This window comes from Oncorhynchus masou, chromosome 9, assembly GCF_036934945.1.
Source record: "Oncorhynchus masou masou isolate Uvic2021 chromosome 9, UVic_Omas_1.1, whole genome shotgun sequence".
Taxonomy (NCBI): domain Eukaryota; kingdom Metazoa; phylum Chordata; class Actinopteri; order Salmoniformes; family Salmonidae; genus Oncorhynchus; species Oncorhynchus masou.
This window is the reverse complement of record NC_088220.1, coordinates 1,935,001-1,953,788: the sequence shown is the minus strand read 5'-3', so window position 1 is coordinate 1,953,788 and position 18,788 is coordinate 1,935,001. Positions and strand designations below refer to the sequence as shown.

General features: G+C 46.7%; 1 protein-coding gene across 2 annotated transcripts in view; it reads right to left on the bottom strand.

The window, feature by feature from the left end:
- LOC135545435 (catenin alpha-1) overlaps positions 1 to 18,788 on the bottom strand; it is a 239,827-nt gene that overhangs the window by 103,566 nt on the left and 117,473 nt on the right. For both annotated transcript variants that reach the window (XM_064973045.1, XM_064973044.1), the window contains exons 9-10: positions 16,491 to 16,571; positions 15,509 to 15,661 (exon numbers count right to left, since the gene is read on the bottom strand). In XM_064973045.1, the coding sequence (XP_064829117.1) occupies positions 15,509 to 15,661; positions 16,491 to 16,571 (234 nt within the window). The remainder of the gene's footprint in view (positions 1 to 15,508; positions 15,662 to 16,490; positions 16,572 to 18,788) is intronic.

Here is an 18,788-nt window from a genome sequence, read left to right as displayed (position 1 = left end):
AGCCTGCTAAACTCTCCCAGTCTCCCCCAGCCTGCTGAACTCTCCCAGTCTCCCCCAGCCTGCTGAACCCTCCCCAGTCTCCCCCAGCCTGCTAAACCCTCCCCAGTCTCCTCCAGTCTCCTAAACCCTCCCCAGTCTCCCCCAGCCTGCTGAACTCTCCCCAGTCTCCTAAACCCTCCCCAGTCTCCTAAACCCTCCCCAGTCTCCTAAACCCTCCCCAGTCTCCCCCAGTCTCCTAAACCCTCCCCAGTCTCCCCCAGCCTGCTGAACCCTCCCCAGTCTCCCCCAGCCTGCTGAACCCTCCCCAGTCTCCCCCAGCCTGCTAAACCCTCCCCAGTCTCCCCAGCCTGCTAAACCCTCCCCAGTCTCCTCCAGTCTCCTAAACCCTCCCCAGTCTCCCCAGCCTGCTGAACTCTCCCAGTCTCCCCCAGCCTGCTGAACCCTCCCCAGTCTCCCCCAGCCTGCTAAACCCTCCCCAGTCTCCCCCAGCCTGCTAAACCCTCCCCAGTCTCCTCCAGTCTCCTAAACCCTCCCCAGTCTCCTAAACTCTCCCCAGTCTCCCCCAGCCTACTAAACTCTCCCCAGTCTCCTAAACTCTCCCCAGTCTCCCCCAGCCTGCTAAACTCTCCCAGTCTCCCCCAGCCTGCTAAACTCTCCCAGTCTCCCCCAGCCTGCTAAACTCTCCCCAGTCTCCCCCAGCCTGCTAAACTCTCCCCAGTCTCCCCCAGCCTGCTAAACTCTCCCCAGTCTCCCCCAGCCTGCTAAACTCTCCCAGTCTCCCCCAGCCTGCTAAACTCTCCCAGTCTCCCCCAGCCTGCTAAACTCTCCCAGTCTCCCCCAGCCTGCTAAACCCTCCCAGTCTCCCCCAGCCTGCTAAACTCTCCCCAGTCTCCCCCAGCCTGCTAAACTCTCCCAGTCTCCCCAGCCTGCTAAACTCTCCCAGTCTCCCCCAGCCTGCTAAACTCTCCCCAGTCTCCCCCAGCCTGCTAAACCCTCCCCAGTCTCCTAAACCCTCCCCAGTCTCCTAAACCCTCCCCAGTCTCCTAAACCCTCCCCAGTCTCCTAAACCCTCCCCAGTCTCCTAAACCCTCCCCAGCCTGCTAAACTCTCCCCAGCCTGCTAAACTCTCCCCAGTCTCCCCCAGCCTGCTAAACTCTCCCCAGTCTCCCCCAGCCTGCTAAACTCTCCCCAGTCTCCCCCAGCCTGCTAAACTCTCCCCAGTCTCCCCCAGCCTGCTAAACTCTCCCCAGTCTCCCCCAGCCTGCTAAACTCTCCCCAGTCTCCCCCAGCCTGCTAAACTCTCCCCAGTCTCCCCCAGCCTGCTAAACTCTCCCCAGTCTCCCCCAGCCTGCTAAACCCTCCCCGTCTCTCCCCCTGCCTACTAAACTCTCCCCAGTCTCTCCCCCTGCCTACTAAACTCTCCCCAGTCTCCCCCAGCCTGCTAAACTCTCCCCAGTCTCTCCCAGCCTACTAAACTCTCCCCAGTCTCTCCCCCTGCCTACTAAACTCTCCCCAGTCTCCCCCTGCCTACTAAACTCTCCCCAGTCTCTCCCCCTGCCTACTAAACCTTTGAGAAGATGGTCTAGAGGCAGCAGAAACAATAAGTTTCCCTTTCTGCATCTAATCTAAGGCTATACTACCAAAAGTATGTGGACTTTGGACATCTCATTCCAAAAACATGGGCATTAATATGGAGCTGGACCCCATTTGCTGCTATAAACAGCCTCCACTCTTCTGGGAAGAGTTCATTCGGCCACGAGAGCATTAGTGTGGTCGGGCATTGATGTTGGGCGATAAGGACTGGCTCGCAGTCGTTGTTCGAATTCATCCCAAAGGTTTGATGGGGTTAAAGTCAGGGCTCTGTGCAGGCAAGTCAAGTTCTTCCTCACCGACCTCAAACCATTTCTGTATGGACTGTGCTTTGTGCATTGGGGGCATTGCCATGCTGAAACAAGGGCCTTCACGAAAATGTTGCCATGAAGTTGGAAGCACAGAAAAGTCTAGAATGTCATCGTATTCTGTAGTGTTAAGATTTCCCTTGAAACCTTAAATGCATCCCGGGGCCGAGCCCGAACCATGAAAAGTAGGCCCAGAGCATTATCCCTCCATGGGACTTTACATTCGGCATTATGGGTAAGTAGCGTTCTCCTGGCATCCGCAAAACCCAGATTCGTCCGTCAGACTGCCAGATAGTGAAGCGGGATTCATCACTACAGAGAACGCGTTTCCACTGCTCCAGAGTACAACGTTGGCGAGCTTTACGCCAACCACAGCCAACGCTTGGCATTACACATAGTGATCTTAGGCTTGTGTGCGCGGCTGCTCGGCCATGGAAACTTACAGTTGACTGGGGCAGCTCCAGCATGGCAGAAACTAGACGAACTGACTTGTTGGAAAGGTGGCATCCTACGACGGTGCCACGTTGAAAACCCCGGATCTCCTTTGTAAGGACATTCCACTGCCAGTGTTTGTCTAATTTTAAGGGGTGTCCACATACTGCTGTGTGTGTGTGTGTATGTACAGTATGTATGTACAGTATGTGTGTATGTATGTGTATGTGTGTGTGTATGCATATGTGTGTGTATGTATGTATGTGTGTGTGTGTGTGTGCGCATGTATGTATGCATGTGTGTGTGTGTGTGTGTGGGTGTGTGTGTGTATGTATGTATGTGTATGTGTGTGTGTGTGTGTGTGGGTGTGTGTGTGTATGTATGTATGTGTATGTGTGTGTGTGTGTGTGTGGGTGTGTGTGTGTATGTATGTATGTGTATGTGTGTGTATGCGCGTGTGTATGCGTATGCGTATGCGTATGCGTATGTGTGTGTGTGTGTGTGTGTGTGTGTGTGTGTGTGTGTGTGTATGTATGTGCGTGCGCATGTATAAAAGCTGTAAAGGATTCAACATCGTGCTGATGCCCATCAGCAATCAGTTAGGTCTATGGTCGCCAGGGCCGGTTGAATCCGTCCGCTAGCAGCGGGTAAATGAACACTGGGTCAAACTAACGGTATGCTAAATTAAATAGGTAACGGCAACAGTAACTGACATACTGAACCAAGGCCTTTCCTCTATTGTGATTGGAGGAATGTGAATAAAGGGATGCCTGTTTCTGCTGAATGTGTCTTTTGGCAAACGGATCTAAATGAACTGAAGGAAATGGCCCGATATGGCTTTCCTTCGTTGTATTCCACCACAGCCAGCTTGTAAAGTCAAAGACGATAACAAGTCACTGTACATGGACAATAGCGCAGTACTTTAATTATGATGACAGTGGATGATAATATAACTAGTTATATGTTCTACGTTTTGCTGTTGTCTCTGTATTTATGTCTCAGCAATGTTCCCTCTAATTATTTTCGGCACTGAACAAAAACTTCAGGTCTGCTGAGCACAAGCTTGAATTTTGTGAAAATTCTGTGCAACTTCCAGCACGGCGTTTACTGTGAAGCCTGAGGATGTACCCTCTTTAAGTTAAAGCTTTAACAAGTAGGCTACTGTGGCTGTTTGATCATAATGTAGTCCTATCTACCAGAGTGACCTACCATCAAAAATCAATGCAGAAAATGCATCCCATAACATTTTAACATGGAAACAGCTGTTCTACCGTTTTTGTTGTTGTTTTTTTAACCTTTATTTTTCATAATTTATTACCTTTATTTAACTAGGCAAGTCAGTTAAGAACAAATTCTTATTTTCAATGACGGCCTAGGAACAGTGGGTTAACTGCCTGTTCAGGGGCAGTACCTTGTCAGCTCAGGGATTTGAACTTGCAACCTTTCGGTTACTAGTCCAATGCTCTAACCACTAGGCTACACTGCCACCCCAGTGACTACAGTAGCAGCCAGTGTGGTTTTCAATGTAGGCCGAACAAGAGACTTTTGAAAAAAAAAAAAGCTAGTTTATCCTCTTGTCCTTCAGACAAGGAGGTGAGTGAAAATTGTGTGTTTGATGTAAGAAACCACTTTACAAAAAAATCCCATACCATAATGAGAGAGAAGGACAAATTACGCTACCCTCTGACTATTGCCTACTTAGGCTTGAATAAGCCGTCTTAAAATACAAAGCTGCCTCTTCAAGACAAAAAAAAGTAATACCTGACACGCTTTTCAAAGCGGTCTAGAAACGTACACGTTTTGTGCTACTGTAGGAAGCAAATCACTCCCCTATTGCTGACATCAAATGATCTATAACTGGGCTAATAACTCACTAACTAGCAAAGGATATGAACAAAATGTGCACATGCAGCTCTCACTTCGATCTCAAAACAAGCGCATCTACTCACGACTGCTCATGCTGTAAACACAGTCCAGTTCAAATGGAATTGACTGATAAGGAAATGGTTTATTTGCATATTGGCCTACTGCAGCTCTGATTGGTAATGGCGCACCGGTCTGTGTAGAGTACAGGGCTGAGTCAGGCCTGTCAATGCAAAAGAATTTTACTCCGATGCGTTCTGCCTACAACAAACAATGTGTTTCGGTTCTGCTGCATTGAAAGTGGCTTATATTGATTTGATTCAATCACAATTGCCACAGTAAAGGGAAACATTGATAGTGTTAACAGGAAAACTCTAGAAGTGGTCAACATTTTTGAGTCATGATCACTTTGAGTCAAAATGCAAGCTGAGATCTAGCTCTCAGATTTTTTTTTTTTTTTAAAGACAAACAATGTACTGTAGCAATAAGGTTTGTTCTGTAAGCTATAGGCCCAATATATTATCACCAACATACTGGCTTTGTTTGAATTTGCCTGCCAATGCATTGTTGTTCGGGACATTTTCAAAAAACTATATTTCAAAATTTGAGATAGGCAATATGATCACACCGGTAATAGATTCATTGTATTACTTGTGAAGCACAGCTGAGCATTTAAATTATTTACTGTCATACTTCAATTTTACTGGACTGATGGGGAGTCTCGGGGGGGAGCAGCCGACTGAGGGTCCACCATCCCTCCCTCCATTTCCTCCACTGACCAAAACAGGACACAGTCTATCTGATGGGGAGATCACATTGGATTATGAACAGAGGAAGTCCAGTATAATCCAGGATATTAAAAAAAAGCTGCTCATATCGCAGGCCAATAGATACACTTTCCTACTCATTCGCTACTGCTGAAGTGATTGTAGCACTGAGTGGAAATAGGAAGAATGTACATTTTCAAAAAAAAAAGTTGACAGTGCCGAGTGCTGAGTAAGAACTTAAACTCACTCAAAAAACAGCAGCTCTTTGCTGTCATCTTTGACAGTCTCGCTCTAGACATGGCTTTAAACATTTTGAAATCTCACAGTATCAACTTCGCTGTAGTTTTCTTTTATGCCCGCTACGTTACTGCAGAAACTGTCATCAGAGTCATCCGATTGGCCCAACGGTAGGCCTGGTTTGTACCTTCAGACACGTGGCAATGGTTCAAAATGGCAAAAGTTGGCGTGGCAGCTGAATCAACCAATCACCAAGAGCCTGGAAATATTCCGGAGATGGAGACCAACCGGTTGGGGACCACTGCTCCAGAACGTGGAGTGAAGTTTAATCTTGTTGAGTCTCATTGGCTGATATTTCTGTGGCTACTGCACACGCAGCTTCGAGGGAACATTGATCCTCAGTACTAGATTTCTCCATTTTATATTTGTTTTGTGTCTGATTTCTTTAAGAGGAAGCTCCTCTCGTGGTCATAAGCTTAAGGCTTATAGGGTTCTTGTCTTGGGGCTTGAGAGGTGGCTGCACTGAACAGTCTTCATTTCTTAACAGGACCACACCCATCGGCGGTTGAAGGTGTGTTTAGGATGCTAAAGGTGCGTTAAGGGTACAGGAGGGTGTGGATGGATGGCATTAGGGACAACACCCACCTTTTCAAAGGAAAGGGCGAGGCTTTTCGCAGGACATATATTAAAATGGTACAGCTCCACGGATATCTGTCACTCAGAGACTCTGCTGGTATTGGTAAGTATGGATACATTCAGGGTGTCTAAGATGTTGATTATGATGGGACGTTTTGGTATTAAGGCCTACATTATGGTAAGAATCAACAAAACGTGTATTTCATTATGGTAAGTGGTGAAATAAGTATAGCTAGTTGATAATTGTAATGGCTTAGCAGATTATTAAAAAAGAATACCTGGCTAAAAGGAATATAATATCTTATTGTTTATTAGAAACTCACTGTGTAATTACAGATGAGGTTGTCTGGAAAAAGGATTGGAAGTGAGACATCTGTCATGGGCAACAATTTAAAAAAAAAAATTGTTTATCAGAATGTGGAAACTGTAGATCCGAAAGGTGGATCGTTTTAAAATATGCTATTAGACAAACATATTTGGCTCATTAACCTATAAAATGGTACAAATAATGACGATCCACCTCCTTTGATATTATACCTATTAAATCAATGGAACTCACAAAGCAGCAGAATATTGTACTTTTTTAAATACCCCCAGTGGATCGTAAAGGAAATCCCCCATCATGCACTTTGGGAAATGATCAAGATGGTGGAAACATTAGAACTAGCGGCTACATGTAGTCTGAAAACACGACCTTGTGAGAAAGACAGAGGCTTAATCAAGTGAGCGGACTTGACTGCTGTATTGTTTCGGCGCCAACATTATAATAAATAAAAGCGTTGGAAGACCGCGGTCGGACCATCAAATAATCGGCATCCACATTACTCTGACAGCATTTCCTCGTGGGCGGGGATATTGGACATTTAATCAAAGCCTATTGGTTGACAACTTGTTTGTTTTTTTACCTGGACAGAAGAATTTCTAAACAGATTTTTTTCCAACATAACATAGGTACAGTAGATCCCCTTATTGTATGGGACACTTTTAAAATGTGCCTTTAGAAGCCATGCAATTCAAACCTCATATTTAAAACAATGAATTTCAGTCAAAATAGTTCATATTAACAAAAGTAATAAGAGGGACTAACAGTACAAATAGACGGAAATAAAAACTGTACCAAAGAAACAGAGTAAGTTAGAGGACAAACAAAAAGACATGGAGGAACTTATTCAAGAAAGATCAAGTGTAATGGATTATTTAAAAAATTAAGTGAATTGAAATGTTGAAAAATATACCAAATAATTTAAATCTTCAACATAGAACTGCAAAATAAATAGATAAATATATATCTATGATTCACCAAATAAAACTGTCCTTAACCTCTTACACCTATGGTGGCGCTATTTCATTTTTGGAAGAAAAACGTTCCCGTTTTAAACAAGATATTTTGTCACAAAAAGATGCTCGACTATGCATATAATTGCTACTGTTCGAAAGAAAACACTCTGACGTGTCCAGAAATACAAATATCTTCTCTGTGCGTGCCCTTTAGCTCTATCTAAAATTACACGTGAGCTTCAGGCAAAACCAAGATGACTTGGCATCCAGGAAATGACAAGGATTTTTGAGGCTCTGTCTTTCATGATCTCCTTATATGGCTGTGAACGCAAGAGGAATGAGTCTGCCCTTTCTGTCGTTTCCCCAAGGTGTCTGCAGCATTGTGACGTATTTGTAGGCAGATCATTGGAAGATTGACCATAAGAGACCACATTTACCACGTGTCCGCCCGGTGTCCTGCGCCGAAATTGGTGCGCAAAAGTCACCTGCCAGTATTTTTCCATGGGGCACAGAGAGAGAAGCAAGCTTCCACGAACTGCATGTCAATGAAGAGATATGTGAAAAAACACCTTGAGGATTGATTCCAAACAACGTTTGCCATGTTTCGGTCGATATTATGTAGTTAATCCGGAAAAAGTTTCACGTTGTAGGTGACTGCATTTTCGGTTCGTTTCGGTAGCCAGGCGCAATGTAGAAAACGGAACGATTTCTCCTACACACAGACGCTTTCAGGAAACACTGCGCATCTGGTATGTGGCTGGGAGTCTCCTCATTGAAAACATCAGAAGCTCTTCAAAGGTAAATGATTTTATTTATTTGGTTATCTGGCTTTTGTGAAAATGTTGCGTGCTACATGCTACACAAAATGCTATGCTAGCTTTGCATACTCTTACACAAATTAGTCAATTTCTATGGTTCAAAAGCATATTTTGAAAATCTGAGATGACAGTGTTGTTAAGAAAAGGCTAAGCTTGAGAGCAAACGCATTATTTTAATTTTATTTGCGATTTTCAGAAATCGTTAACGTTGCGTTATGCTAATGAGCCTGAGGCTTAGTCACAATCCCGGATCCGGGATGGGGAGTTTCAAGAGGTTAAGCATAAGTTCCCTTTTGAGTCTCCTCCATTTCCACTAACTTAACTGTAAGGAATCTTACCCTAATAATAATAATAATAATAATAATAAGGTGTAAAATGAACAACCGAACAGAAAAACCTTTGTGAGAGAAATTGCAGAGGAACTTCTTGATGCAATGAAAGCCTTTAGGCTGGGGAGAAAAACTACAGGGCTGGATGGCATTCCAGTTGAGTTATAGGAGTTGGTGGAGTTGTCGCATTTGAAGTTCACAAACACATAGAAATGTTTGCTCTATCTAAAATTACACCCAACAGTCTGCAGCATTATCACACAAAAAAAACAACAGAGGAGACAAGTAGAATGGGGAGTAGGTAGGTAACTTGTTTACCCTTTAAAGATGGGCAAAAATAAATAGCCACAAACAGAATGTTACAAGTGTGGCATACAACCATCTCAGCTCTGCAGATTTTGCTACGAAGAGAATCATTAGATCACTTCATTTCGTATTGCCACCGTGTGGCTTGTTTCTGGTCACAGGTTCAGGAATGGATCAAATAAGTCACGTTTATCTAAAATGAGTCCTACAAAACAGCCCTGTTGGGAGATTTGGATAACTATAGTCAAACAACGAAATAATACTATTTACCATTAACTTACAATATATAGATACGATGTGATTAGACAGGTTCAGAACTTATGTGAAACAAAGGGAGAGGTGGGATGGACAGAGTAGCTGAGGGGTGGGGTTTACAGAGAGAGGTGGGATGGACAGAGTAGCTGAGGGGTGAGGTGGGATGGACAGAGTAGCTGAGGGGTGGGGTTTACAGAGAGAGGTGGGATGGACAGAGTAGCTGAGGGGTGGGGTTTACAGAGATGTTGGAACATTGCTGCTATAACAGCCTCCACTCTTCTGGGAAGGCTTTCCACTAGATGTAGGAACATTGCTGCTTTAACAGCTTCCACTCTTCTGGGAAGGCTTTCCACTAGATGTTGGAACATTGCTGCTTTAACAGCTTCCACTCTTCTGGGAAGGCTTTCCAGTAGATGTAGGAACAGCTCCAGCAGGGCACAAATGTGATGAACTGACTTGTTGGAATGGTGGCATCCTATGGCGGTGCCACGTTGAAAGTTTCAAATTCTTCAGTGAGGCCATTCTATTGTCAATGTTTTGTCTATGGAGATTGCATGGCTGTGTGCTCGATTTAATTAAACCTGTCAGCAACAGGTGTGGCTGAAATATCAGAATCCACTCGTTTTGAAGGTGTCCACATACTTTTGTATTTATGAAAATATCAGAATGACTAATTTTTGCTATGTAACTACTGTGAACAAAACATGTAGAATTTAAAAGAAAAAGCTGTAAAAAATGGTTGATGTGTGTCATCCAGGTGGATGAACCAATAGAAACTGTACATAGCCGACAACATTTTGAATGTCTATACTTTTGAGACATTTAACTGCAAAGTACATTCTGTTGGTTTACTTTATTTCAATGTATGTTTATCTTGCCAAAGCAAGTATGTTACCAATGCCAAAAAACACTTATAATTGAATTGAGAGAGAGCGAGCGAGCATGAGAGAGAACTAATGAGTGAGCGTGAGAAAGAGGGATTGGGGGGGCGTTCAAGACGAGGGTGATGCAAAAAAGGCCCGCTTTAACAATAAATATATCTGTCTGAATATCACTGTGGCACTCAGAACACAACCCGTCGGTTGGTGGACAGCGGGGGAAGAGGTCATTTTGTCCCTGTGCCGGTCTCAGTCTGTCAATAAGTTGTAGGTAGATGGAGATCAAACTGTTGAGACAATGAATCCCCGTCCCCTGAGGCACCACTTAACCTTGTCAGGCAGGGGGAGGTTGGGGAAAGCAGAGGGAGGCTTAAAGTGGGCTCCACAGCTGTGACCAGCCATACTGATAAGACAAAGTGTTTGTCTTTCTGTCGTCTGACGGCTCAATCCACAACGCCATGGCCCAAATGGCAACCTATTGCCAATACAGTGCACTAGTCCCTACGGGCCCTGGTCAAAAGTAGGGCACTAAATAGGGGATAGGGCACCAAATGGGACCACAACATCAGATTGATGCTGCAGCCGCCTCCAGAAAGCTTAAGCCTGTTGACATAAAGGCCTTTAGAGACTATGATTTTAGCCGTCGTTAAACCAGAGTTTCACCGTTCACAGCTCTTTCAGTGCAACAGGGTCGAGAGGCCTGCCGATTAAATACCTCTGCGTTTGGTTGTAGGCTCTGGCAAAGTTCTAGTAGTGTCCGAAACGTCGAGTCTATCGTGTTCTGAGCCGATCCCGGTGACTGACCAATAGGAACACGGACGGCACGCAAACAACACGATGATTGTGAAGTCAGATGACTATAATAGTTGGATTTCAAATGTTTACATGCTGTGGAACAACAACTTCCCTAATGATCTTCTTTTCATAGAGACATCTGAAAATCAAAGCTACCTGAAAAATGCAGAAAAATCACCAAATGGAAATAAACTACCATGTTATTTTGTTTGGGGGGGGGCATATTTGATTCAGAGTTCGGACAAAGTTTGTATGGGAAAACAACTTCTAAAAATGCATACTTCCAGTTCTTTTCCAGACCTCACTTTCAAATCACGCTTGAGCACAGAGTGATGTATAAACGGTTGGTGCACATGCTCAGATCCCTCGCTGCAGTAGACAACTCCAGCGAGTCGCAGAATGTGACCGAACTGAAGCAAAAAAATATATAAAATCGTTACAATCTGCCCAGGTTGGTCAAGATTTACATTTTTTTTTTAAATCACACAGTGTGACATTTACTAATCGTAAAAGACTGAATCAGACAAGCAGTCTGCAAAGACGCGTGTGTACTGTATGTATGTGTGTATGTGTGTGTGTATGTGTGTATGTGTGTGTGTGTGTGTGTATGTCCTGTATGTATGTGTGTATGTGTGTATGTCCTGTATGTATGTGTGTATGTCCTGTATGTATGTGTGTATGTCCTGTATGTATGTGTGTATGTCCTTTATGTATGTGTGTATGTCCTGTATGTATGTATGTGTGTATGTCCTGTATGTATGTATGTGTGTATGTCCTGTATGTATGTATGTGTGTATGTCCTGTATGTATGTATGTGTGTATGTCCTGTATGTGTGTATGTCCTGTATGTCCTGTATGTATGTCCTGTATGTGTGTATGTCCTGTATGTCCTGTATGTATGTATGTATGTATGTACAGTATGTATGTATGTCCTGTATGTATGTATGTATGTATGTACAGTATGTATGTATGTATGTATGTATGTATGTACAGTATGTATGTATGTATGTATGTATGTATGTACAGTATGTACAGTATGTATGTACAGTATGTACAGTATGTATGTATGTATGTACAGTATGTATGTATGTATGTACAGTATGTATGTATGTATGCACAGTATGTATGCATGTATGTACAGTATGTATGTATGTATGCACAGTATGTATGTACAGTATGTATGTACAGTATGTATGCACAGTATGTATGTACAGTATGTATGCATGTATGTATGTACAGTATGTATGCATGTATGTATGTACAGTATGTATGCATGTATGTATGTACAGTATGTATAGTATGTATGTATGTACAGTATGTATGTATGTATGTATAGTATGTATGTATGTACAGTTTGTATGTATGTATGTACAGTATGTATGTATGTACAGTATGTATGTATGTATGTACAGTATGTATGTACAGTATGTATGTATGTATGTATGTACAGTATGTATGTATGTATGTATGTATGTATGTATGTATGTATGTATGTGTGTATGTATGCATGCATGCATGCATGCATGCATGTATGTATGTATGTATGCATGTATGTATGCATGTATGTATGCATGTATGTATGCATGTATGCATGCATGTATGTATGCATGTATGCATGCATGTATGTATGTATGTATGTATGTATGTATGTATGCATGCATGCATATATAGAGGCCTATGTTGGTGTATACCATGGCAAATACCTTTTTGAATGAATTACAACACACACACACTGCAGCTTGACACAGTGCTGCAACCCAGCAGCGTAACAGGGGATTTGTTTAGACTGGGTGCTTGCGACTGGCCTATCGTCTATTGTTCTGTTCCCGACATACACCGAGTACATCGAACAAAACACCTTCCTAATATTGAATCGCAACCCCCTTTCGCCCTCGGAACAGCCTCAAAGCCACAGGGATGCTGGTCCATGTTGACGACAATTGCTTCCCCACAGTTGTGTGAAGTTGGCTGGATGTCCTTTGGGTGGTGGACAAAAGCGTGGAAAAACCCAGCAGCGTTGTAGTTCTTGACATAAACCGGTGCGCCTGGCACCTACTACCATACCCTGTTCAAAGGCACCTACTACCAGACCCTGTTTAAAGGCACCTACTACCAGACCCTGTTCAAAGGCACCTACTACCAGACCCTGTTCAAAGGCACCTACTACCAGACCCTGTTCAAAGGCACCTACTACCAGACCCTGTTTAAAGGCACCTACTACCAGACCCTGTTTAAAGGCACCTACTACCATACCCTGTTTAAAGGCACCTACTACCAGACCCTGTTTAAAGGCTTCTACTACCAGACCCTGTTTAAAGGCTTCTACTACCAGACCCTGTTCAAAGGCACCTACTACCATACCCTGTTTAAAGGCACCTACTACCAGACCCTGTTCAAATGCACCTACTACCAGACCCTGTTTAAAGGCACCTACTACCATACCCTGTTTAAAGGCACCTACTACCAGACCCTGTTCAAAGGCTTCTACTACCATACCCTGTTTAAAGGCTTCTACTACCATACCCTGTTTAAAGGCACCTACTACCAGACCCTGTTTAAAGGCACCTACTACCATACCCTGTTTAAAGACACCTACTACCAGACCCTGTTCAAAGGCACCTACTACCAGACCCTGTTTAAAGGCTTCTACTACCATACCCTGTTTAAAGGCACCTACTACCAGACCCTGTTTAAAGGCACCTACTACCATACCCTGTTTAAAGGCTTCTACTACCATACCCTGTTCAAAGGCTTCTACTACCAGACCCTGTTTAAAGGCACCTACTACCATACCCTGTTTAAAGGCACCTACTACCAGACCCTGTTTAAAGGGTTCTACTACCAGACCCTGTTTAAAGGGTTCTACTACCAGACCCTGTTTAAAGGGTTCTACTACCAGACCCTGTTTAAAGGGTTCTACTACCATACCCTGTTTAAAGGCACCTACTACCAGACCCTGTTTAAAGGCACCTACTACCAGACCCTGTTTAAAGGGTTCTACTACCAGACCCTGTTTAAAGGGTTCTACTACCATACCCTGTTTAAAGGCACTTCAATCTTTTGTCTCGCCCGTTCACCCACCAAATGGCACGCATACACAAGTCTCAATTTTCTCCAGGCTTAAACATTATTCTTTAACCGGTCTCCTGATTTAATTAGTGGATTTAACAAGTAACATCAATAACGGTGACATAGCTTTCACCTGAATTAACCTGGTCAGTGTATGTCATGGAGAGACCAGGTGTTCTTAATGTTTTGTATAGTTAGTGTAAAAAAAAACAACAACGAGGGAGTTTTAAAAAAATAAAATGTTCCAAGATGAATCATGCAGCTAGAACATGAATTAAGATGTGATGTGTTTCTTTCCCAAAAAAGGGTTAAGGTTGAGATTTGGAGGGCAAGCTGATCCTAGCTCCTTCTACCTTGGGCACAGCAGCCTAGAACACAGAGGAACCAGACAGGGGCCTAGAACACAGAGGAACCAGACAGGGGCCTAGAACACAGAGGAACCAGACATGGGCCTAGAACACAGAGGAACCAGACAGGGGCCTAGAACACAGAGGAACCAGACAGGGGCCTAGAACACAGAGGAACCAGACAGGGGCCTAGAACACAGAGGAACCAGACAGGGGCCTAGAACACAGAGGAACCAGACAGGGGCCTAGAACACAGAGGAACCAGACAGGGGCCTAGAACACGGAGGACCAGACAGGGGCCTAGAACACGGAGGAACCAGACAACCACATAGCCAAGCTCTAGGGTTTTCTAGTCGGGGTTAGCATTTATACTGAACAATAAAAACGCAACATGTAAAATGTTGGTCCCATGTTTCATGAGCTGAAATAAAATGATACATTTTCCATATGCACATGCATTTCTCTCAAATTGTATTCACATATTTGTTTAGTGAACCTTTCTCCTTTGTCAAGATAATCCATCCACCATATCAAGAAGCTGATTAAACAGCATGATCATTACACAGGTGCACCTTGTACTGCGGACATAAGGACAATCTAGACCTCCCGAGTGCATCGCAGTGCTAGAGGCATCACTACAGACCTGGGGTCAGTCCCGCGCTGTGTCACAGCCGGCCGCCACCTGGAGATCCATGAGGCCATAGGGTCTGGCCCAACGTCGTCCGGGTTTGGGAAGAATTTGGCCGGCCGAGATGTCCTTCTCCCATCGCACTCTAGCGACACCTTGTGGCGGGTCGGAGGCATGCACGCTGACATCAGTCGCCAGTTGTACGGTGTTTACTCCGACACATTGGTACGGCTGGCTTCTGGGTTTAGCGAGCAGTGTGTCAAGAAGCAGTGCAGCTTGGCGGGGTCGTGTTTCGGAGGGCGCGTGGCTCTCGACCTTCGCCTCTCCCGAACGCACAGAGATCCCGTAACGAGATGCTGAAGCTCATTGTCGTGCCATTCATCTGCCGTCACTCCTCATGTTTCAGCACGATAACCCTTGACCCCATGTCTCAAGGATCTGGACATAATTCCTGGAAGATGAAAATGCCCCAGTTCTTCCATTGGCCTTTATACTCAGACATGTTACACATTGAGCATGTTTGGGATGCTCTGGATAGACATGTACAACAGCATGCTCCAGTTCCCGCCAACGTCCAGAAACTTCACAGCCACTGAAGAGTGGGACAACACTTCACAATCAACATCCCGATCAACTCTATACGAAAGAAAACAGACATGTCGTGCTGCATGAGGCAAACGGTGGTCACACCAGATACTGACTGGTTTTCTGATCCACGCCGCTACCTTTAAGGTATCTGTGACCAACAGATGCATATCTGTAATCCCAATTTAACTTATTTCCTTATTTGAACTGTACCTCAGTAAAATCTTTGAAGTTGTTGCATGTTGCGTTTATATTTTAGTTCAGCGTAGTAATGTCCCCATCCTTCAGTCCATCCCTAACTTCAACCCATGACATTTTCTGAAGACACATCAAGTCCAGTATTTGACGAAAACATCCAAGATGTGTGTGTAACTTTAGGTAACGTACCTCGATGAGCTTGTTGGCGTGCTCGCGGAACACCTGGGCGTATTCCTTCACCTCCTTCTCGTTTCCGTTCTTCGCCGCTTCGATCAGAACCAGCAGAGGAACGTTGGTCTCCAGGAACGAGTCAGAGACGTGATCCATGACCGCCTTACGCAGCTACACAGGAGAAGAGAGTCAGAGCGAGAAAGAGGAGTCAGACAGCAGGACAGTTATATTAGGTGTACCTGAGAACAGAAAGCCTCTGGTAGAGAAACTAAATATTTTGTAAAAACCAACCCGTCTCTGGAGGTCTCTGGAGAAGGACTGGGAGGACGGAGAGAGAACGAGGGAAGGAAGGATGAAAGGACGGAGAGGGAGGGAGTTGGACCAACCTGTCTGGAGGTCTCTGGAGAAGGACTGGGAGGACGGAGAGAGAACGAGAACAAGGGAAGGAAGGATGAAAGGACGGAGAGGGAGGGAGTTGGACCAACCTGTCTGTGGAGGTCTCTGGAGAAGGACTGGGAGGATGGAGAGAGAACGAGAACAAGGGAAGGAAGGATGAAAGGACGGAGAGGGAGGGAGTTGGACCAACCTGTCTGGAGGTCTCTGGAGAAGGACTGGGAGGACGGAGAGAGAACGAGAACAAGGGAAGGAAGGATGAAAGGACGGAGAGGGAGGGAGTTGGACCAACCTGTCTGGAGGTCTCTGGAGAAGGACTGGGAGGACGGAGAGAGAACGAGAACAAGGGAAGGAAGGATGAAAGGACGGAGAGGGAGGGAGTTGGACCAACCTGTCTGGAGGTCTCTGGAGAAGGACTGGGAGGATGGAGAGAGAACGAGAACAAGGGAAGGAAGGATGAAAGGACGGAGAGGGAGGGAGTTGGACCAACCCGTCTCTGGAGGTCTCTGGAGAAGGACTGGGAGGGTAAAGGGAACAAACAAGGAGGGAGGAGGAGAAGATCGGAAGAGGAGAGGGGGGAGGTCTCTGGAGAAGAAAAGGAACCAACCTGTCTGCGAAGGTCCCTAGTCTTCTTGGTCATCCTGTCGATGGCAGTGTTCAGAGCATCACTCCTGTCCTTCTTGCCAGCCTGGAGAGAGAGAGAGAAGGTTAGAGAGACCTACTGACTGGTAATGTCTATTTACACAGAGAGAGAGAGACACAGAGAGACACAGAGAGACACACAGAGAGAGAGAGGTAGCTGAAAGTCACTGAGGAATGAATCACAGGCCTGTTCAAGTTGGACCATATGAGATGGACCATAGATACAGATAGTGTATATAGTCTCCCCATCTCTCTCCCGCTCTCCCCATCTCTCTCCCGCTCTCCCCATCTCTCTCCCGCTCTCCCCCCATCTCTCTCCCGTTCTCCCCATCTCTCTCCCGTTCTCCCCCATCTCTCTCTCGTTCTCCCCCCATCTCTCTCTCGTTCTCCCCCCATCTCTCTCTCGTTCTCCCCCCATCTCTCTCGTTCTCCCCCATCTCTCTCGTTCTCCCCCCATCTCTCTCGTTCTCCCCCATCTCTCTCGTTCTCCCCCATCTCTCTCGTTCTCCCCCCATCTCTCTCGTTCTCCCCCATCTCTCTCTCGTTCTCCCCCCATCTCTCTCGTTCTCCCCCCATCTCTCTCGTTCTCCCCCCATCTCTCTCGTTCTCCCCCCATCTCTCTCGTTCTCCCCCATCTCTCTCGTTCTCCCCCATCTCTCTCGTTCTCCCCCCATCTCTCTCGTTCTCCCCCCATCTCTCTCGTTCTCCCACCCATCTCTCTCGTTCTCCCACCCATCTCTCTCGTTCTCCCCCATCTCTCTCCCGCTCTCCCCCGCTCTCCCCATCCCCCTCGTTCTCCCCCCATCTCTCTCGTTCTCCCCCCATCTCTCTCGTTCTCCCCCCATCTCTCTCGTTCTCCCCCCATCTCTCTCCCGCTCTCCCCATCCCCCTCGTTCTCCCACCCATCTCTCTCGTTCTCCCCCCATCTCTCCCGCTCTCCCCATCCCCCCCGCTCTCCCCATCCCCCCGCTCTCCCCCCATCTCTCTCGTTCTCCCCCCATCTCTCTCGTTCTCCCCCCATCTCTCTCGTTCTCCCCCCATCTCTCTCGTTCTCCCCATCCCCCCCGTTCTCCCCATCCCCCTCGTTCTCCCCATCTCTCTCGTTCTCCCCCCATCTCTCTCGTTCTCCCCCCATCTCTCTCGTTCTCCCCATCCCCCTCGTTCTCCCCCCCATCTCTCTCGTTCTCCCCATCCCCCCGTTCTCCCCATCCCCCTCGTTCTCCCCATCCCCCTCGTTCCCCCCCCCCCCCCCCCATCTCTCTCGTTCTCCCCCCATCTCTCTCGTTCTCCCCCCATCCCCCTCGTTCTCCCCCCATCCCCCTCGTTCTCCCCCCATCTCTCCCGCTCTCCCCATCCCCCTCGTTCTCCCCCCATCTCTCTCGTTCTCCCCCCATCTCTCTCGTTCTCCCCCCATCCCCCTCGTTCTCCCCCCATCTCTCTCGTTCTCCCCCCCCATCTCTCTCGTTCTCCCCCCCCCATCTCTCTCGTTCTCCCCCCATCTCTCGTTCTCCCCCCCCATCTCTCTCGTTCTCCCCCCATCTCTCTCGTTCTCCCCCCATCTCTCTCGTTCTCCCCCCATCTCTCTCGTTCTCCCCCCATCTCTCTCGTTCTCCCCCCATCTCTCTCGTTCTCCCCCCATCTCTCTCGTTCTCCCCCCATCTCTCTCGTTCTCCCCATCCCCCCGTTCTCCCCATCCCCCTCGTTCTCCCCATCTCTCTCGTTCTCCCCCCATCTCTCTCGTTCTCCCCCCCATCTCTCTCGTTCTCCCCCTCCCCCTCGTTCTCCCCCCATCTCTCTCGTTCTCCCCATCCCCCCGTTCTCCCCATCCCCCTCGTTCTCCCCATCCCCCTCGTTCTCCCCCCATCTCTCCCGCTCTCCCCCCCCATCCCCCCGTTCTCCCCCCATCTCTCTCCCGCTCTCCCCATCCCCCCGCTCTCCCCATCCCCCTCGTTCTCCCCATCTCTCTCGTTCTCCCCATCTCTCTCGTTCTCCCCATCTCTCTCGTTCTCCCCATCTCTCGTTCTCCCCATCTCTCTCGTTCTCCCCATCTCTCGTTCTCCCCATCTCTCGTTCTCCCCATCTCTCGTTCTCCCCATCTCTCGTTCTCCCCATCTCTCGTTCTCCCCATCTCTCGTTCTCCCCATCTCTCGTTCTCCCCATCTCTCGTTCTCCCCATCTCTCGTTCTCCCCATCTCTCGTTCTCCCCATCTCTCGTTCTCCCCATCTCTCGTTCTCCCCATCTCTCGTTCTCCCCATCTCTCGT